This window comes from Nycticebus coucang, chromosome 12 (assembly GCF_027406575.1).
Source record: "Nycticebus coucang isolate mNycCou1 chromosome 12, mNycCou1.pri, whole genome shotgun sequence".
Lineage (NCBI taxonomy): Eukaryota > Metazoa > Chordata > Mammalia > Primates > Lorisidae > Nycticebus > Nycticebus coucang.
In genome coordinates, this window is record NC_069791.1 from 79,134,285 (window position 1) to 79,146,428 (window position 12,144).

At 42.7% G+C, this 12,144-nt stretch overlaps 2 protein-coding genes across 3 annotated transcripts in view; both read right to left on the reverse strand.

Annotated features, from left to right (window-relative positions):
- The window catches only part of CALN1 (calneuron 1), a 625,091-nt gene that overhangs the window by 98,251 nt on the left and 514,696 nt on the right, over positions 1-12,144 (reverse strand). The window lies entirely within an intron of this gene.
- Positions 3,857-4,438, reverse strand: LOC128561758 (non-histone chromosomal protein HMG-17-like). The gene has a single exon (XM_053556331.1). It carries the CDS (start codon positions 4,411-4,413, stop codon positions 4,048-4,050), a length of 366 nt encoding a protein of 121 aa, XP_053412306.1. The 5' UTR covers positions 4,414-4,438; the 3' UTR covers positions 3,857-4,047.

The following is a 12,144-nucleotide window of genomic DNA, read 5'->3' on the forward strand; positions in this document are numbered from 1 at the left end:
TGTTTGTATCCTTGGGGTTGCAGCTCGCCTCAGCGGGGTTGATGTGCGTTCTTCAACCTTCTCTCTTGGTGCAGCTCTAATCCACCAGGTTACTTGCTAAATTTCTGTCTGTTAACTCTCCTTGTGGATGGGAGCCTCTGTGGAAAGCTGGTTTCAGTCAGCCATCTTGTCTCCGCCCTGTCTATTTCTTCTCATGTGAGTTTTGCCACATTGTGTCCTTTAAGGAATTAGTCTATTTCATCTAGGTTATCAAGTTTGGGGGATAGAATTTTTTATAGAATTCCTTTATTATTCTTTTTTTTTCTTTCCTTTATTATTCTTTTAATGTCCCTGGGATCTATTGTGATGTTCCCTCTTTAATTTCTGAGAATAGTAATTTGTGTTCTCTATTTTTTTTCAATAGCTAGAGGCTTATTGATCTATTTCTCCTTTAGTTCTATCAGTTTTTGCTTCATATTGTTTGATGCTGTGTTAGTTATGTACACATTAAGGATTTTTATGTGCTCTTGAAAAGTTGTCTTCTTTATCATTATGTGATGCTCCTCTTTATCCTTGATACATTTCCAACCATTGAGGTCTGCTGTTTGAAATCAATACTTCCACTCTCCTTTGATTTGTGTATCTTTCTCTGTACAATTACTTCTATGTATGTCTTTATATTTAAAGTGGGTTTCTTGTAGACAGCATGTACTTGGGTCTTATTTCTTGGCCCAGAGTCTACAGTATTGTCACAGCTAATAGAAACTTCAAACTCTTGGGTTCCAGCCATCAGCCTGCCTCATCCTTCCAAGTAGCTGGGATTAGAGGTACCTGACACAATGCTCAGCTAGTTTTTCTATTTTTAGTAGAGGTGGGGGTCTCACATTTGCTCAGGTTGGTCTCAGACTCTCGAGTTCAGGTGATGTACCCTCCTCAGCCTCTCAGAGTGCTCAGTCCACAGGGCTCAGCCAATCTCTCTCTTTTAATTGGTGCATTTAGATCATCGGTATTCATAGTGACTATTGATATACCTGGGTTAATATCTATCACATTTGTTACTGTTTTCTATTTGTCTCCCTCATTATTTGTTCCTCTTTTAGTTTTGTACTCTTTTTATGCCTTTTATGGTTTCAATTGAAAATTTTATTCATTTATTTTTTGAGACAGAGTCTCAGTCTGTTGCCTCAGGCTAGAGTGCTCACAGCAACCTCAAACTCCTGGGCTCAAGTGACCCTCTTGCCTCAGCCTCCCAAGTAGCTGGGAGTACAGGCCTGCACCACAATGCCTGGCTAATTTTCTTGTTTTTGTTTTTAGTAGAGATGGGGTCTCACTCTTGCTCAGGCTGTTCTTGAACTCCTAAGCTCATGAAATCCACATGCCTCAGCCTCCCAGAGTGCTAGGACTACAGGCATGAGCCACAGTGTCCAGCCTAATTGAGCTTTTTAAATGATTCTATGATTTTTCCTTTGTTAGAATGTCAATTATGCTTTCCCCCCCACTTTTTAAAGTGGTTTCCCTAGAGTTTGCAATATACATTTAATCCAAGTCTTTTTGGAAATAACACTATACCACTTCATGGGCAGTATGAGCAACTTCTGATAAAGGATATCCTACTTCCTTCCTCCCATCCCTTGCATCATTACTGTCATTCATTTCGCTTATAGACAAGCATATGTAAGCATATATGTGATATATAAATAAATATACGTCATTAAATACATTGTTGCTTCATTATTTTGAATGAACTTTTATCTATTAGATCAATTAAAAATAAGAAATTTAAAGTGTTTATTTTACCTTTATTTATTCCTTCTTTGAGGCTCTTCCTTTCTTTTCTGATCTAGTTTCTTTTTCTCTAAAGAATTTTTTAAAGGAAGTTGAATTCCTTGAATTCTTTCAAGGAAGGTCTATTAGCAAAAAATTCTCTCAATTTTTACTTGCTTTAGAGTCTTTATTTCTCTTTCACTTTTGAAAGGTAGTTTTGAGGGTACAGAATTCTAGCAAGGTAATTTTTTTCCTCCTTAACAGTTTATACATTTCACTTTACTCTCTTCTTGTTTGCATGGCTCTGAAAAGAAGTTGGAGGTAATTTCTTCTCTTTGCTCCTCTTTAGGTGTTTTTCCTCTCTGCCTTCTTTCAGGATTGTTTTTCTCTATCTTTAGTTTAAATATGATATGCCCAGGTGTAAGGCTTGTTTTCTTCTTTAGCATTTATTATTTGTGGTGTTCTCTGTGCTTGCCGGACCTCTGGTTTGGTGTCCAACATTAATTTTGGGAAATTCTCAGTTACTAGTGCTTCCAATATTGCTTCTGTTCCTTTCTCTCTTCCTTCTCCAACTAGCATTCTCATTATATGCATTTATACCTTTTATCGTCCCATAGTTCTTGGATATTCTGCTCTATTTTAAGTCTTTGTTCTCTTTGATTTTCCGTTTTGGGATCTTTTATTGATGTATTATCAAGTTCAGAGAGTCTTTCCTCAACTCTGTCTAGTCTGCTCTCAAGCCCATCAAAGGCATTCTTCATTTCTGGTATAGTGTTTTTGATCTTCAGTGTTTATTTTTTATTCTTTCTTAGGATTCGTCTGTTCTTACATGATATTTACTTTATCCACTAGAGTCCTTAGCATATTAATTATAGTTTTAAATTCCCTGTCTAAAAATCCCAACATCCCTGCCACATCTGGTTCTTTTGCTTGCTCTGTTTCCTCAAACTGCTTTTTGCCTTTTAGTATTCCTTATAATTTTCTTCTTTCTAGCTGGATATGATATATAAGGTAAAAAGAACTGCTGTCAATAGGCTCTTATTGGTGTGATGGTAAGGTGCAGGGGGACAGGGAAAAATGTTTTATAGTCCTATGATTAGGTATCAGCCTTGTTTGCCTCGGGACTGCAAACTTAACAAATATTTATCAGTTTTTTCCCTCTCTTTTTAGGATGGCTACAATGGGCTGGAGCTGAGTATTTCTCTTTTCCCTCTTGGGTATGTAGAGTGGAGTGGAGTTGGGTGTTCCCTTCCCCCAGATCAGTTAGGTTCCTTCTCTCATCAATTTAGGTTCTGGTTAACTAGTTTGATCTGAGGGCAGAGCTTGTTAAGAAGAACTGAATGCTCTGGTGTATTTCAAGATAGTTTCCTTCCCCTCACTCTATCAGATGCTCGAGGAGATTTTTCTCTGATATATGAGATCCTAGGTGTAAAGCTCACAAAAGCAAAAGGCTGGGTGCTCCCCCCATGACTAGATACCCTTGGAGGTTGTTTTGTTTTTACTTTTTGCAGTTTTTGGCCAGGGCCAGGTTTGAACCCACCACCTCTGACATATGGGTCCAGCACCCTACTCCTTTGAGCCACAGGCAGCACCCAATACCCCTGGAGTTTTTTATTTTTTATTTTTTTGCCAAACTGTATCCAGCTTTATTAAAGATACTTTTCATAAACAATCATGGTATTTCAGGCAGGACATGGGCAGACAATCGTTAACAGTATACAACTTTCAAACTCCCTTCTTCAATGGTCTTCCAAAAATCTGAGAGCCACTATAAAACCCAATGAAGTCTTCATTTGATACTCTGAACAGGAAATGTTTAGAGTGAGGGTTGACATTTCACATTTAGGATGTTGTTTAACAACTTTTTACAAGCCGACCCTGACTTTCAGGAAATGAAATGAAAATGGCAGAAGTTATCTGAAGATCCAACAGTCTACAAATGGAACCACTGCTCTTTTAAGGGGATGCCATCTCAGTGGTATAAATTACTGAAAAAGTCCAGATTCCTTGATATACTGGTAACCAATTATTGGGAATCAGGTCCCAAAAGGTGACTGGGTTTAAGGGAGTTAAGACTATGCTGAAGGCAGAGGGAGAATAGGACATAAAAGACATTTTCCCTCATACCAGTCTAACTTTGGAGACATTCTATTAGTGACATATGCTCCTTTCCCCCAAAACAATGAAGTGTTCTCTGTGTTAACAACATAGCTTAAAAAAAAAAAGTAAAACAAAATTCTGTATTTTTATTAAACTTGATAAAAAGTAGTATTTCAAACTGTACAGTCACCGGAAGTACAGTTATCACAAATGCACACACTTCCCTTGGCATCCAGCACCTGCAGCTTTCTGTGCCTGGTCTGTTTTGGCATCTCCGTTTTCTGCAGGGTTGTTCCCCTCCTTGCCAGCGTCAGCTTTTCCCTTCTTCCCTTTGGGGACCTTCACTCCTTTCTTTGCAGGGGTCTTTTTAGGCTTGGGCTCTGGCTTTGGAGGAGCAGGTTTAGCAGACAACTTTGTGGCTCTTCTCTGTGGTTCGTCCTTTCCCTTGACTTTATCTCCTTTGGCTTCTCCTTCAGCCTTTCTCTTGGGCATGGTGGCAACTGCAGCAGGACGTAGGCGCTGGATGCAGGGATGCAGCGACGCACGAGTTTTGGTCGGTCTGGGGGTCATTCTCGCCTCCTCTTCTTCACACTGCTCACCCCTGGAGTTTTAACACCAAGACTTGTCTATACCTAGATTCCAGCGATTTATCAATTGCAGCTCAGGTTTTCCTACCCTGGCAATGGTTCTCTTGGAGGTTGCTATACACAAGTTTCTGCTCTGGTAAGTGGTTATTCTCTTCCCTTTTGGGGTAAGCAGGTTGCCCTGTGATTTCACTTCTCTTATGGACTTAAGAAGAGTAGTTTATTTTTCAGTTCTTTCAGTACTACTTGTTGTTAGCATATTAATTATAGTTTGAGCAGCAATTATAGTTGAGCCACAATTTCCAAATTCCTTCCATGAGAACTGGAAACTATGTGTCTTAATAATTCTTTAATCCATCATTGCTGCCTTCTCTGTTAAGTAGTGATTTTCCAGTTGTTAAAAGAAAAACTTGAGACAAATTAAATTTAACAGCATTTAAGTGGGCAAAGAACAATTTGTGACTTGGGCAGAACCAAAATAGGTTCAGAGCAACTGTGGGGCTGCCACATAGTTGGATAACATTTATGGAGAGAAATAAAGGAAAGCTATAAGCAAAAAATGGAAGTGAGGTACAGGAACACCTGGATTGGTTATAGCTTGGTGTTTAATTTAAATATGGCTTGAAAAATTGGCTACCTGTGATTAGCCAAAATTCTATAGTGGGTTATTGTCCATTTGCACATCCAGGTAGGTTACAATTTGCTATGTATGAAGAAACCTTTAGGCTGACTTAAAATATGTAAGGAGACAATTTTAGGTTAAACGTGATTTAACAATTCCCCCCTTTTGGTCAACCTCTCAATTTAGGCATTGATGTCATTCTGTCACCATCATAAATGGACTTATTTGGTCTTAAATCTCACTGAGAAAGAAAACAGTAAGTTTTTAAAGATGGGAACCAAAAAACAAAACAATAGAAAAAACCTGGTTACTTCAGGTTACTTTTGTAGAGCAGAGGAGACTTCCTTATGTTGGAATCTCATATTTTCAGGAGAAAAAATCTGTTTGGGGATCTGTCTGCTTCCTTATGGTTTCAGTTTGATTGCACAGCATTTAGTGTGTCTGATTCCATCTTGGTATGTCCTTTAAGGCCTAGTTAATGAGCTTAATCCAAAATGATGTCTTTCCATAATTGTGTTTAACACAGTATACCGTTTTAATTCCCTCGTCATTTGTTTACTATACCTTTTATCAGGTATTTTCTTAGTGGTTTCCCTGGGAATTACAGGTACCATCTTAATTTATAGCAATCTACTTCAGACTAAGACCACCTTAATTTCAATAGTGTATAAAAGCTTTGTTCCTTTATGTCTTTATACACATGTATCTCTGTTTCCTTTTGCCATTACTTTCACAAATTCTATCTTTCTATTTTGCATGCCCATAAACACAGGTTTATAATTCTTGCTTTACAAATGCAGTTGTCTTTTAAGTCAGACAGAAGAAAAAGGAATTACAAGGAAAAGGTACCATTTTAGTTTTGCTGGATATAAAAGTCCAAATTCTTGATTGATAAGTCTCCCTCCCCCCAGCACTTTGAATATGTCATCCTAATATTTCTTGGCCTTCATGGTTTCTGATGTGAAATTAGTTATTAGTCCCTAGCCTGTGTTCCTAGATGAATTCAAAGAGAGAATAGTGGTATCCCTAGGATGGAAAGCTTCTGATTCCCCAAACTACGGATGTGGGGAGTAATGGAAAGAAGAAGACCCTTATTCCCTGTTCCGTCGAGAGGTCAGGCAGAGGCTGTTCCATTTTAAGCTAACTGCAGACACGCCGCCACTTGTGGCTTGACCGTGGCTCACTAGGTAGCATGGGAGTTGATCATCCACTGAATTTCTTCTTAAATCTTACTGGTTTTGTGGTTTCAGAAGTTTGCTTCTAAACTTTCACTTTTGGTTTCCAGGGTTGATTCTTGTCCTCTATTTGCACATCTTCATCATTATTTTAGTGGAAACTTGGCAGAGGGGAGAAAAAGATAGTGATAAAAGCACTATCTTTTAACATTGCTTATATCTTCTTGAATATCTTCTACACCACAGAAAAATGATAAAGTAAGGAAAAACATGGAGAAAATTACTACTGATAGGAAAAGAGAAGATGGCACACAAGAATAGTTGTCCCTCTGTGTTTTGTGGAATGGCAGACAGGAGGTTTGTGAGGAAGGGCCAGGTACTAATCCTCCTGGATGTAGAAATTTCTTATAGTTAAGCTACAATCTATTTGGAAACTAAGGTGCATCCGAATAAAGCAAGTGGTCATTCTAATAATCAAGTTGTATTGTGAGAGTCTCTCATATTTACATCCGTTTTTACACTACAGGTTTTTGATCTGACAAGTGAGTGTCAACTGGGTCTCAGGTCTTTCAATATGGTGACATGTGCTAATATGTAATCACAGTGAGGACACTTGGAAAACGGCTCTGATACTCTCATCAAAATTCTGAGGCCTCCAAGCTTGCTGAAAGAAAGCAAAGGGCAGTGGTTTTACAAAAATGATTCAACTGAAGACATTTTGCTTTTTAAAAAGCCTCCGGTAAGGGAGTTCAAAGCATATTTTATTCGGAAAGCCAAGCGAAGAAAATTCCCTCCAATGATATGGATATTTGATTTTATACTTCTCAGGCAAGATAAACCATTCTTTTGTGTGGGCTGACGCTGGGACTCTTACTTGCCAACATTCTATTTGGATTTAATAGGATAGATTACCTTGGAGCTTCCTGGAGTCAAAACAAGCAACCAGCAGAGGTTGCTGAAGTCAGAACTGCAAGGTCTTCCAGAAATCACAAGAGAAAATTCAAGATGAAGAGCAAAACCACATGAGTTCAACTTGATTTCAACCCTCACATTTCCTGGAAATCATTTATGAAAACCCAGGTTTGGCAATGAATCTGTTAGATAATTGAGCTCAGGTCTAGATTAGCAATGTGTGTGGTGAGGCAGGGGGGTTGTGGCTGAGAATGTGAGTGGCCACACTGCTTAGGTACGTACATTGTTTAAGGGCCTTAAAATGAATCTGTTCCAGGCTATTGATACTGAGCTAAGCAAAGCAAGGCTGTTGGGATGAGTTCTAATCCCATAGCCATCACCTCTGTCTACTTGGACTTGGAAATATCGACAGTTTCTCCTTAAGTTCTTTGAAACATCAGTAGATACAAAGATAACAATGGACAAGCCAGCAGCAGGATTTCTTTCAATGCAGGCTGCTGAGGTGCTGGGCTTTGTCTCCATGTCACCAGCCTGCTTACCCTCTCAGGGAGGCTTTGATTTTATCCTCACCTTCCAGCCTGCCCTTGGCCTGAACTCTCTCATCTGCCTAGTTCCTGCAGAGCCAGGAACTCTAAATGATACCAGACATCATGGAGGAAAGAGCAATTTCCTCCAAGGCTGACGGAATCCCCTTGTTTGAACAGTGGTAAATATCCAAGACAGGCTGCAGTTTTCTCTTATATCACTTGGGTGCCCCAAAGGCATGACCTAAACTAAATTCACTATCCCCCGCTTCTTCTCAACCAGAGGCCCAGATGTTATGCCAGAGTCATCCACCCCTCAAGGCACATCGATTACCAGGCCCTCAGAGTCTCCTTCAATCTCTGTGTCTTCCTTGCTCTCTATGTGCCATTCTCATTTTCTGAGTTGAGGTCACCATCGTTTCTCTCCGGAATTAATGCATAGTCCTCACAACCAGTTCCCTAGACAAGTGGGCCATGCCGTTGGGCCTTTGCACATGCTGATCCCTCTGCCTGGAATGTACTATTCCTACACTTCCTTACTTCTTTTTCAGAAAGCCTGTCCTGTCCTCCCAAGAATTCCAAAAAATATAGATGAGATCTTCCTATGATGCTTAATTTTATGCATCAACTTGACTACACCACAGGATGCCCAGATTAAACTTTTTTCTTTTTTTCTGGATGTGTCTGTGAGGGTATTTCCAGATGAGATGAGAATTTCTTTCTTTTTTTTAATTTTTTTTTGAGACAGAGTCTTTCTCTGTCACTCTGAGTAGAATCATACCTCACAGCAACCTCAAACTCTTGGGTTTGAGCAATCCTCTTGTCTCAGCCTCCTAAGTAGTGGGGATTACAGGCAATTACCACAATTCTTGGCTAGTATTTCTTAGTAGAGACAGGGTCTCACTCTTGCTCAGGCTGGTCTCAAACTCCTGAGCTCAAGCAATCCACCCGCCTCCACCTCTCAGAGTGTTAGGATTACAAGTGCGAGGCACCATGCCAGGCTGAGATGAGCATTTTAATCAGTGAGCTCAGTAAATAGATCTCCCTCCCCAACACGGGTGGGCAGCACCCAATCCACTGGGGACGCAAATCAAATACAAAGATGGAAGGAGGAATTTGCCCTTTTTCTTCCTGCCTACCTGTTGAGATGGGATGTCTCATTTCATCTCCTGTCCTTGGACTGAGACTTACACCACCAGCTCCCCTGATTCTCAGACCTTCAGACTCAGATTGGAGTTGACACCAGCAGTTTTCCTGGGGGTGCAGCTTGCAGGTAGCAGAATAACTTCTCAGCCTCCAGAATCCTATGAGCCAATTATATCTCCTGTTGCTTCTGTTTCTCTTGAGAGTACCGAATACTACAGTATCAGTTTCAGGAAGGTGGTGACATCAGGAAGGGGGGGAGGGGGCAGAGAAAGCTAGAGTAGCCTGGAGCATTGGCAGCACCTCTAAGGGCACTTAAAAGAGAAATAAAGACAGATGGAAATACAGAAAGAGAGAATGAGAGAGAGAGAGAAAGTGTATGTGAAAAAGAGAGACACTTAGTCAAAATATTCACATCTGTTAAATCTGGGTGATAGGTATACTACTGTCTGTTATTTTATTTGTGCTTGAAATATTTCATAATTAAAAATAAAAATGTTTCCAAATGAGCAGTGCTGTCTCTTTTGCACTGCTGCATTCTTCTGGGATGGATTCTTCCTGAAGACTTCTGAGCCGGGGCTGTAATTGCAGGTTTTTCTATGGAACTTTCAACATCTTGTTTCCATCTCTATCAGCCTCGTATCTGCACAGCAGATGCCAGCTAGTGACCTGAATGGGTCTCTAAGGCGTCTGTTGGAGATAGGGAAGGTGGTTGCTGCTTGGTGGCATTGGCAGTCAGTCGGCAGGTGTGTGTAGAAACCTGCAGACGGAGGGGGTGGACTTGTGCAGGGAATCTGGCAGAACCCATCCATCCCAGCCCAGAATGGCTGCCACGTGTTGAGGCTGTGGCCACCATGGACCCAGCCAAGGGAATGGACACTGTTGGCTCTCAGGGAGGGCACAGGCTTGCCTCCTAGCCAGAGAATGGTGCAGCTCCATGGCACCAGACTGAAGATTGCCTCCCACCCTGGCTTATCAGGGAGGATAAAGAATTCCTGATGGTAGAGAAGCTAAAACAAAACATAGAGCATAGGCATACTTGATTTTGACAAAAGCATGAGAACCAGGGGCAGGAGGGTGGGAGGTGGAGGGAGACTATAGAGAGGAGAAGGTGGAGGCATAAGAGCCCTGCACTGCCCTGCAATCTGGAGGGGAGGCCATTCATTTGGGTTCCTTATTTATTTATTTAGTAAATATTTATTGAGCACTGCTGGGCACAGTGCTAGGTGCTGGGAATACAATGATGAGCAAAGTAAGCTGTCAGATGGATAAGGAAGGTCATTTTTTTCATTCAAAGTCACAGATGACCTAGAGTCTGTGTATGGCCTGTCCCCACCCTGCACAGCACGACCCTGTGTCCTCTCTTATGGAATGACACTGCAGACCCCTCCAGTGCCCATCCCCCCAACATACACACATACTCCCCACATTTCCTTTTCTAGACTGATACCCCACCCTTAGAGGAGGCTGGTGGAGGGATTGGTGGCCGGTGCTGCAGGGACAGCCACCAGGAAAAAAGAATTCCATGGGGTTCCTGGACCACAGAGCCTCAAAGGCATAAAGGCCTGGCCAGGTCTTCTTCATGCCATATGGCTGGGAAGAGCTGAGGCTGAAGGAACTCCTGGCTGAGTCCTCCTCCAGGTGGCCGTGGCCTGCTGGACCAGCACTGCCTTCTGAGGTGCGGGGCCTTCTGTCCCAAGCCCCTGGTAGAAAGAAGCAGGGTCTGTGCCAGCCTCTCTGATCCCAAGCTGAGGCTCACACTCACACACCTTGTGGGAATTCTTGGGGCTTCCCCTTTATCTGAGGCTGTGCTTTGTGTCATTTTTGATAACAACTTTATTGAGGTATAATTCACCTTCACACCCTCGCTCCTTCTTCCTGCTCATTTTCACTCTCCTGTCTTCTAGATTCATCTTAGGGAAAATGGGGGAATGTCATTTATTTTACATGCTCCACTCCCACTCCTTTGTTTCCTGGGGACAGCCTGACAGCCGTGGCTTTGTCACTGCAGTGGCAGGAGGGAAAGCCATCTGGGATCCTCCAGGGGAGGGCAGCGGTTTCTGCAGCCCCACACAGGTCTCTGCTGCTGTGTGTCAGGGATATGGGCTATAACTGCAGGTGAACCTGGGGACGACCTCCAGGAAATACCTCCTAAGGCCCAGGAGCTATGAGCACTCTGGGGGGAGCCCACCCCAGGGGAATGGCCCAGCCCTCCGATCTCAAGAGGCTGAGATCCCTGAAGCTCGAACTTCCCTCCTGGTGGCTCCCACAGGCTTCCTCAGAAGCCCCCCAACAGCTGGCTTTTCCTCTGATGTTCTGATTCAGTAGGTCTGAGAGGAGCCCAAAGCATCTTTACATTTATAAAGCTCCTGGTAATTCCAATAATCATAATTATGTACTGATTTCCATACCCATCAGTGTAAAAAAAAAAGTTACTAAGATAGTGGTCCTCGAACTTGAGAGTGAGTGAAAATTACTCGGGGGCTTGTTGCTGTGTCCACCTCCAGAGGTTCTGATTGATTAGGCTGTGGTATGGCCTGAGGCTGTGCATGTTTAACATATAGGTCCTCAGGGCCTAGATGACAGGCCACACTCTGAGAGCCATTTTGCTTAGAGGACAGGCCTGCTTCCTTGGAATCAGCCGAGTCAGCACGAGTAGGAACTCACCATCTTAGTTTTTGACCCTGTCCACAATTATAATCCTCTGTGGAGCTTCTAAAATCCCTGATGCCCAGGTTGCTTCCTAGAGCAAGGGGACCACCCTACGGCAATGGGATCACCTCAGAAATCCGGGTCACCCCAGATCAATGGATCACCCTTGAGAAAGGGATCACCCCAGGGCAATGGGATCACCTCAGAGAATGGGGTCACCCCAATCAATGGATCACTCTAGAGCAATGGGGTCACCCCCAGAGCAACAGGATCACCCCAGTGCACTGGACTATCTGGGGGAGGAACCAAGACAGTGGTATGTTTTTTAAAGCTCTCTAGGCAATTCCCACGTGCAAACAGAGTTGAGAACCACTGGCTAGGAGAGTCTTTGAAGTCTGCCTGACTTGGAGCTGGAGCAGAGATGGGGAAGGAGTAGGAGACAAAGGTCACAAGAGCCGCTCTCACAAAGGGTCTCAGGCAGCATGCTGTCTCAGCGTAGTCCTGGAGTCCCCTGTAGTTAACACCTGTGTCTTGCTTCCTGGCCCCAGGAAATTCAGAAACCAGAGCAGGGTTCCCCATGACAGGCAGCCAGGTGTGAGCACAGTGGCAGGACTGAGACCCTCCACACCAGACAGCCTCCTTCTGCCGCACACGGACCTGTCTGAAGCATGGCCCTGAGTGTCAGGGCC

Excerpts from the sequence above, each read along its gene's own strand:
- LOC128561758 (XM_053556331.1), bottom strand. The coding sequence starts at position 4,413 with ATGACCCCCAGACCGACCAAAACTCGTGCGTCGCTGCATCCCTGCATC.